The sequence below is a fragment of the Gastrolobium bilobum genome, unplaced genomic scaffold, assembly GCF_033153095.1.
Source record: "Gastrolobium bilobum isolate Gb01-03AN ecotype WA unplaced genomic scaffold, APGP_CSIRO_Gbil_v1 utg56803, whole genome shotgun sequence".
Classification (NCBI taxonomy): domain Eukaryota; kingdom Viridiplantae; phylum Streptophyta; class Magnoliopsida; order Fabales; family Fabaceae; genus Gastrolobium; species Gastrolobium bilobum.
In genome coordinates this window covers 26,324-35,514 of record NW_026898376.1, presented here as the reverse complement: position 1 = coordinate 35,514, position 9,191 = coordinate 26,324, and the positions used below count along the sequence as shown (strand labels likewise).

Below are 9,191 nucleotides of genomic sequence, written 5' to 3'. Positions count from 1 at the left end.
CCATGTGGTAAGAGCCTAAGAGAAACAGCCCATAGTGGATCTCTCTTGGAAGTCCATGTGATGCTTGTGGATAAGAATGTGTTAAGCTATTATGATTATGTGTACATCAAAGTGAACCTTAGGGTGGAGTGATCTCCAAGGACCTCTGGTTTACTGTGATATATTCGTATATCTCACCCCGTGTTGTGGGGCATCATTTCAGGTACTGATAGAGGTGAGGTTGATCGAGGCAAGAAGCGTGAGTAGACTGTACCTGATAGCTGGACATGTTGAGTTGCATGCCATTTAGCATTGCTATATGTATATTTTGATGCCACATGATGTATTTTGGAGGACTTAGTGCATGATCATTGTAGTAGTAATGGGTATCTGATACAGGGTTACTTGCTTTGATCATGTTCATGTTGTAGCTAAGTCCTTTGGCATGTATATGAGATTTGTAATTAAGACATGATGTAATATTGTAAGTAATGAAGATATTGGTGTATGATGCTTACTGTAAGTTAAATGCATGAATGTATTTTTATGTATTGGATATGTTGAGCTGGAAAGTCAATTAGGTACCTTGTGCTAAGTTGGGAAACGTTGAGAAAACAAAGGTTATGCTGCCCAATTTCTGTTAAATCAATGATGAGAGGATGAGAGTTAAGCAATGATATAGGGATATCACAAGCTTGTTAAATAGGTTGTAAAATGTGTAGGATTGATTCCCCAAGAAAGATGCATGAAAAATATGAGTATAGGAAATTGCCCAGAAGAGGGGGCTTAAGCCTGCAAATGGAGGCTTAAGCCTGCTCAGGGGGCTTAAGCGCCCATGAGGGGGCTTAAGCGCCCTGATGCACCTGTGAAGACCAAAAGCTTTCTGTCGCATGGGGCTTTAGCGCCCAAAATGGGGGCTTAAGCGCCCAGGTAGCGCGCTTAAGCGCCCTGGAGCGAGCTTAAGCGCCCTTGGTGGCTAAAAATTGTTAATTCCCTCTGTCTGTGGGCGCTTAAGCGCCCTGGAGCGAGCTTAAGCGCCCTGCCCGCGTAGTTTTTCAGCATACACCTGAGTTAGTAAAATTGTCATAACTTGAGCTACAGAGCTCCAAATGAGGAGCGGTTTGAAACCACGCGTAGCTAACGAAGAAATCTACAATATAGTAGAAGTTGGGAAATAAATAAGAATTAAATTAATGTTTTAAAAATGGAATAAGAACATGATGTTAAGCTTGGTTTATCTGATTCCGCAAAGTAATATGGTTATGATCACGCAATTGGGCATTATAAATTCGGCATGTTTTAAAATGAAAAATTTAACCGGATTTTAATTGAACCCATGTGATTGTAACTGCGCTTAATATCATAATGCGATGTTAACAAACCGGTTCTAGAACGGGGTGTTACAGTAACTCTATGAATATTATTTTGAGACCTGTTATGTATGGGATAGCATATGTTATGGATGACTGGGTAATGTGGTTTATGTCTGGATTATAATAAACTGCCAATCAGGTTGAAATTATCATAGTGAGAATTATCCCCAGTGGTCCAAAATACAGATGAAATGTTGTCTGTTTTATTTTGGCCATGAAAGTTAAAAAGTTTGCAATACATAAGGAAAAAGAGAAAATTTATTCAGTTAGCTTCCGCATTAATTAAGTTGAGTATGTTGTGCTTCCTATCATATGAATTTTAATTAACCGGCTGCAGACGAGGCGTTACAAGAAAGGAATTGATTGTTTCTCTACACTTAAAAAAGTCTTAACAAAAGTATTACGTAACAAAATCCATAAGTCTACCTCCAAATGTTTTAATAATATAAAATTTTCCTATTCTCACTATATTTTGATTTAACATTTAACTTCTTCATGGCTGTAACTCATTTAGCAATACAGACTAGGAAGGTGAAGACAAAATTTGTATTCAATTCTCACCAAAGATATTTTTGAGGCGAGACGAGCAGTTTTAACTGAATTCGAATTTAATCTTATAGTCGGCTGAAAAAAATTATTTGTGGACATAAAAAAGCTGATGCATCTTAAAAAGATAATTAAGATTGATGTATAAAAATAAAATTTTAATTCCTTCTAGAAGTACTTCGAAGTACCTTGTTTTTTGCATAGTTCTACGTACTTCAAACCAATGTTATTAGAATCGGATCGGTCATTGATCTGGTCGAGGTACCAGATCACTGGGTCAATGGTTCAACCGGTGGGTCACTGCTTGAACCGCATGAACCAGATATATATATATATATAAATTTATATTTTATACTTAATTATATAATAAATATATTAAATGATGTCATCTACACAATAACTTGATGTGGTTTAGTGGTATTTGCTATGTTCTTTATCCTTGATGCAAGCGGTTCGAGGCTCTCCTCACTCCAAGGAGAGAAACTCTTTACGCCGCCTTATTAGTTGAATATTAAATTTATTACGTCGTATGCTATGTACTGTTTGGAGATACAAAAATTTGATTAGTTATGTATATGCTTTTCATCCCTTCAAAATTTTCCTTCTATGTTAGCTGAATATATATGAATACTGAGTACTTCAAACCTGTCGAAATGTTAACAACGGCAACCTTTGATCCCCACAAACAATGAGAGAATAGCACACAGAGCGAAGAAGAAATATTGTATTAGTAGAAAGTCATTATCATGTGTAACGATATGAAATTTCCTATAATTGATCAATAGGACGCGTATATATGGTTTTTTTCTCTTGTCTTCTTTCTAGGTATAATAGAGACTTGCAGATTAGCATATGCCAAAATTCTTCCTACTTAAGAAACAAAATCCTTAATTACTTGTTTAAATTTTTTTAAATATATAAATTTTTCATAGTTCTTCTCACTCTATTTTGATTGAATCTTTATGTGGAATCCACCAAGGAGAAGAGAGAGAAAGAATGTCGGTTCCACCCACTTTTTCATCTCATACAACATGAGAAACTATATCTCATTATGGATCAAAGGAAACAGAATGGTGTGAATGGTATGTATTGGTCAAGCTTTAAGGTGTGCACCCTTCTCTTTATATCACTATAAATAGAGTATGTTACCTCTGTCATCTTCACATCTGCTTTCGAATAGCATCCAGCAAGTTTGATTATAATGGCACAAGGATCACCATCTTCTCCTTTTACCTACACATTCACTTATGATGTCTTTCTTAATTTTCGTGGTGAAGATACACGCACTGGTTTTACTGGCAATCTTTATAGTGCTTTGAGTCAAAGAGGAGTCTTAACCTTCATAGATGATGATGGTCTCAAAAAAGGGGAAGAGATTACACCTTCTCTACTCCATGCAATACAAAAGTCCAGGATGGCTATAGTTATTTTCTCTAAAAACTATGCATCCTCAACGTTTTGTTTGAAAGAACTTGTCCAGATCCTTGAGTGTTATACAAAACAAAACATGTCGATTTTGCCAGTTTTCTATGATGTAGACCCATCTGAAGTTCGACATCAAACGGGAAGTTATGGAGAAGCTTTCGCAAAGCATGAACAGGGAAGATTCAAGGATGACAAAGAGAAGTTGCAAAAATGGAGGTTGGCTTTGAGTCAAGCAGCTGGATTGTCCGGTTGGCATTTCAAACATGGGTAACACACCTCTCCTGGTCGCTTCCTATATAGTGTATTGTTTCATGCATGGTTGATTTTTTCTTTTTACGTATAAAGTATTGATAAAATACACAACACTAGGGGTTTGCAAAAGAACTTAGTTGTATTGTAAACACTACACTGCATTTAAAAGAACTGATTTTTCCTAACCATTCATGAACTCATTTCCTAAACTGAACTTGTTTTATAAAAAGGAGTTTTTTTCAGTTCAGTTTGACAAAAAGAATCTAATCAAACTTGAACTGTGCACACCCTATACAACACTAATCATTGACCAAAGTAATTTTTTGTACGTGACAATATTTAGCTTTACTTGTAAGGAAGAAACTTTACCATGATTTTGATGCATTTAATTTCATATTTAAGAATGACGGGGGAGAATATGAGCATGTGTTCATTAAAAATATCATAGAAAAGGTCTCCCTCAAGCTCAATCGACCTCTCTTACATATTGCTAATTATCCTGTTGGATTGAAAGCTCGGATACAACATGTATGGTCGCTTATAGGCACTGAATTTAATAATAAAGTCACCATGATTGGGATTCATGGGATTGGTGGAATAGGAAAATCAATTATTGCGCGTGATATTTATAATTCAGTAGCACATCAATTTGAAGGTTCGTGTTTTCTTGCCAATGTTAGAGAAAAGTCAAATAGGCATGGCCTGGAGCAGATCCAACAGATCTTACTTTCTGAAGTAATTGGGGAGAGAAATATCAATTGGGGAGATGTGAATCAAGGAATTCCAATATTGAAAGAAAGGCTTCATAGGGAAAAAGTCCTACTTATTCTTGATGATGTTGACAAAAAGGAACAATTACAGGCAGTTGCTGGAGGACTTGATTGGTTTGGTTCTGGCAGCATTATCGTCATAACAACAAGGGATAAGCATTTATTAGAATTTCATGGAATTAAAAAACTATATGAGGTTAATGAATTCAATGATACTGAAGCTCTTGAATTATTTAGGTGGAATGCTTTGCAAAGTAAAGAACTTGATGCAAGTTACATGGAAATCATAAAGCGTGCAATATATTATGCCAATGGCCTTCCATTAGCTTTGGAAACAATAGGTTCAAACTTGTTTGGTAAAAAATTAGATGAATGGAAATCTGCACTTGAAGCCTATGAAAGAATTCCAAATAGAGATATTCAGGAAATTCTTAAAGTTAGCTACAATGGCTTGGAGGAGAATGAGAAGGAAATTTTTCTTGACATGGCTTGCTTCTTCAGAGGATGCACTGTGCGATATGTTACAAACATGCTACATGCTCGTGGTTTTCACCCAAAATATGGTATTGAGGTGCTGCAAAAAAAATCTCTCATTAAGTTTATGAGATCGATTGATGATGATGAGATTGTGACAATGCACGACTTGATTCAATATATATGGGAAAAGAAATAGTTAGACAGCAATCAACTTGGCCCGAAAAACGCAAAAGGTTGTGGTTTTATGAGGATGTTATTTTTGTTTTGGAGAAAAACAAGGTATGTAGGAGTCCTCTATAACAGCCCACATCAGCAAGGCAAGAAATAACAAGTCAAGAGTACAAGAAAGTCATGGATTGTGAAATTTCAATTTGATAGTGTAATGGTGTGTTTATGGGAGATTATGGTCATAGAGTATGAATGTAAGTTTGGATGTGTTGGAAATTTGAAAATAGTTTGAAAACACTATATATGATTTTCAGCCAACCTATGATTTTGGGGGTTTATTATGTTGAAATTGTATAAAAGGTATGCTAGGCTTATTATACGTTGTGGTATTGAATTGGTTAAAACCATGATAATTTGACAAAAATTGAAACAAACTCCCCTTGGTTGCCTAGGTACACCTTCGGCTATGTGCAAGGAAAAAGACTTGGGATTGTGTAAATTTCATTAGTTACTTTGAAGGACAAGGAAGATATAAACCTAAGGATTTAAAGGTAAGAATTCCCTTGACACTTGTTGGAAAATCCCTTGGTATGCCTATTGCATGCTCTTGGCGTTTTTGTAGGGAAAAATTGTATTTTTGTTGATTGAATGAGACTTTGGCATTACCTTGGTGTCTTGTGATTTATATATATGTGTGTGTGAATGGACCTCATATATGAAAGTGAGCTTAATGATCATAACTATGAATATGATAATAATGTATAACGCTAGGAGTTAAATGCTATGTGAATTGAGGATCCCATGAATTATTGATCAGGGAATGCCAAAGAAAATGCTAAATGCCTAAAGGTTAAGCTGTGGGATTAATATTTGATAAGAGTGCAATGACTCTAATTGTGAGTACGGTTGGGGAGCTATAAATAGTAAACACTCTTCAATGTAATTATAACATAATAAAGTATGAAATGGACCTTGGCCCTCCTATAGGCATGACACGGTCTTGTGTGGAAAAATGAGACAAGAGATGAGTTTTAATTATTTAACTGCTATAGAAACTAATTGTGGGCTGAGTTAAAGTAGTATAGTTCAACCCTAAGTACATGGGCCATGGGCTTAATGAAGATATAATTGTGGTTTAGGGTCTTTTGAACTATAAGTTTGATAAGTGGACTTAATTAAGTGATTTGAATAACCTATGGGGTGTTTGAAGAGTTTGAACCCTAAATGTACCTTTATGGTCACTAGTTGGACAATTGCTTGTGAATCAAGTAAATGAAGTCCATAACTAATGACAGGGGGCTAATGAGAGCCCTAGGTCATTTTGAAATTTTGTAAGTTTTAAGGTGTGTCCTTGCACATTGTCTAAGCTAATAGTTTAAGTAATGATGAATTGAGGTGTGAAAGGCAAATGGTGCCTAGGCCTATGGTTTAGGCCATATATAGGCCTTTGTGGGCTTAGAGACTTTGTTAATTATCAAATGGTAACTAGGATACACCCTTGGGTCACTCCTAGTGTAGGTATGTAAGTTAAACCATGTGGTTGCTTGTTCCACAAGTAATCATCTAGTTATAGTCCCATATGTTAAGTTTTGAAAGGATTAGTAATGATTTGTTATTGACATGTAATTGGTATATGAATATGTGAAGGAAGATTATGATAAGTATAATATCCCTAACCTAATTAATTAGTAAATTACAAGTAATTAAATAATTAAGCATGTTTTAGTGAGTAAAATTAAGTATAAGGCTTAATGAAATGAATCTGAGTCACTTTGGAGTTAAAAAGTGTACTCAGTGAAAATTAAGGAGTATAAATGGGTACTGGCAAAAGTGCCCAAAATATAAAAATAAAGTTGTAAATATTCCTAGAATAATATTCCAGACTTTTGGGTAAAGTTTGGTAATTAATGGAGTTGAATAGATAGACGAACCAATACCCGCTTAAAGCCACTTAACATAAGTTAAGTGACCAAAGCAACAAAAGAAACCCAATTGTCCCTCCCATTCCCGTCGCCAGAAGAAGAAGAAGGAAGAGAAGAAGAGGGAGGAAAGGAAGAGAGGAAGAGAAACCCTAGGGGGAGCTAATCTCAACCATTTTGAGTGATTCCAAAGCCTAAACCACTCCAAATCTCCTCCTCTTTCATAATCCTTGCTTTGTTTTGAGTGGGGAGCATTGTGGAGAGGGATATTGCTCCTCAAAAATTTGGCCTTTTGGAGAAATTTGGGGTTTTGAGTGCTTCAACCTCCATTGAAGCTTGAGGAGCCATCAATCCTTGGTTGTGTGACCATTGGTGGTAAGATTCTAACCCTTGAACCTCATGATTCCTTGAAATTTGCATGAGTTGGGGTTATGAATAGTGTTTTAGGGTTTTGATGAAATGTTGTTAAAGTAGCTATGTTCTAGGAAGAATGGAGCTTAGTGCATGTTATAAGAAATGCTAGGAATGGCATTTAATCGGTGAAAATGAGCCTAGTTAGTTAAATGACTATACTTGGTATATTGCAAGATTATCATGCTTGTTGAAGAGTTTTCTTGCAATTATGACCAATGGGTTGGCTTGGTTGATTGATGATTGGATCCTTGTGATGTCTAGGATTGAGACATTTGGACCAACCGTGAGTGATCAACCATTGGAGCAAGCTATGGAGCTTGATTAGCTCCATTGGATAGGTGAGTTCATGCTTATGTTTGGTATGAATTGTATAGCTTGGATGATAGCTATGTGATGTTATTGGATGCAATATATGTTAATTGCATTAAACCTTGTGTAGGTTTTGTTTGAGAAGTGGAGTATTTTAATTGATTGACTGTGGAAACTGTTGGTGGTGAACAAAGGTCGACTGAAGCATTGAGGTAAGCCTTCGGACCTTGGGTGTAATTCCCTTGACTGTTCCACCAAGCCCTGAAAGGGTAGAGGTTGTGATTGTGTATATAAATGCAATAAAATAGTGTAATGCTTTGTTATACGTATGTGTATGCATTTGGTGTGGCATAGGATGGTGTTTCCCTATGTTGGTATGTTGCATGACGATGCGTAAATCATACTTGGTAGTTAGCTGGCCAGTAGGACTATTTGCATCTGAGTTTCCTTAGGACAGCTCGAGAGCTCGAGGGATTTCTCCTGGAGATGTATTGCACTTTGCATAGATATGTATTTACTGCATTATTATTGTTATTGCTATTACACTGATATGGAACTGTGGGGTGGAGAGATGCTCCAAGGACCCCTGGTTTACTGGATATATTCGTATATCTCACCCCGTGTTGTGGGGACCCCCTTTCAGGTAAGGATGCTGCAGGAGCCTCTGGTGGCAAGTGGCCATATCTGGATTATGCATGAAATGTGGCATTTCTTTTGAGATTGTACATGTTGTTTTGTAGCTCACATGTATAGGATTGTGATTCATAGACCATTGATAGATGTATGAATTGTATATTGGAATGGACTTAGCCTATGCTCATGCCTTTGGTCATCTCTTTTGTTGATGAGAGCCAAGGGAATGATCATAGTGTTTTGTTAGCTAAGTTCCATGAATTGTAATGAACATGATGTGTAATTGATGAGTACTTTGAGTTTAATATATGTATGTTCATTAAGTATTGGATTGTTGAACTGGAAACTAAATTAGGTACCTAGTGCTAAATTGGGAAATGTTGAGAAAACAAATACATCCTGTCCGTTTGACCAATTTTCATACCCAATGTGATGGAATTGGACTTTGATGTCTCTAGGGAAGTGGTAGACATTCCTCTTAGCTTTCCATAGAGACCAAAATGGTGTAATTTGAGTGAGTATAGCTCAAATTATGAGTGGAAAACCATAGGTAGGCTAAATGACCTTGTTTTGGGTCACCCAGCCCTGTGGATGGCGCCTGGGGCGCCAAATTCACGCTTGGGGCGCCAAATTACGAGATCAGACAGTAGCATCCATGCTTGGGGCGCCAGATTCACGCTTGGGGCGCCAACTTTCTGTTTTCCCACGCTCTGAGCGTGGATCTCACGCTGCGGGCGCGGGGGTTCTGGAGGTTTCGCACCCTTTTCTTAAAAAGTGCATAACTTTGGCTACGGTGCTCCGATTTGAGCGCGGTTTGAACCCACGCGTAGCTAATGAAAAATACTATAACATAGTAGAAGATGGGAATCATAAAAGGAGTTTAGAATTAATTTGATAAGTAAAGTGATGAAGACATTTCACGACGT

At 36.8% G+C, this 9,191-nt stretch overlaps 1 protein-coding gene and 1 long non-coding RNA gene across 2 annotated transcripts; both read left to right on the top strand.

Annotated features, from left to right (window-relative positions):
- Positions 1–3,099: 3,099 nt before the first annotated feature.
- Positions 3,100–5,018, top strand: LOC133315452 (disease resistance protein Roq1-like). The gene is made up of 2 exons (XM_061517080.1): positions 3,100–3,590; positions 3,932–5,018. Exons 1-2 carry the CDS (start codon positions 3,100–3,102, stop codon positions 5,016–5,018), a joined length of 1,578 nt encoding a protein of 525 aa, XP_061373064.1.
- Positions 5,019–7,017: 1,999 nt separating this feature from the next.
- Positions 7,018–8,771, top strand: LOC133315451 (uncharacterized). Its single transcript, XR_009752082.1, has 4 exons — positions 7,018–7,284; positions 7,585–7,661; positions 7,763–7,844; positions 8,276–8,771. It is a non-coding gene; the product is annotated as an uncharacterized LOC133315451 (long non-coding RNA).
- Positions 8,772–9,191: the final 420 nt, after the last annotated feature.

What these genes read in the sequence shown, in the direction of transcription:
- LOC133315452 (XM_061517080.1), top strand. Translation starts at nt 3,100, where the DNA reads ATGGCACAAGGATCACCATCTTCTCCTTTTACCTACACATTCACTTAT. An exon ending in GGTTGGCATTTCAAACATGG is followed by an intron (nt 3,591 to 3,931) that starts GTAACACACCTC and finishes TTTACTTGTAAG; the next exon opens with GAAGAAACTTTACCATGATT.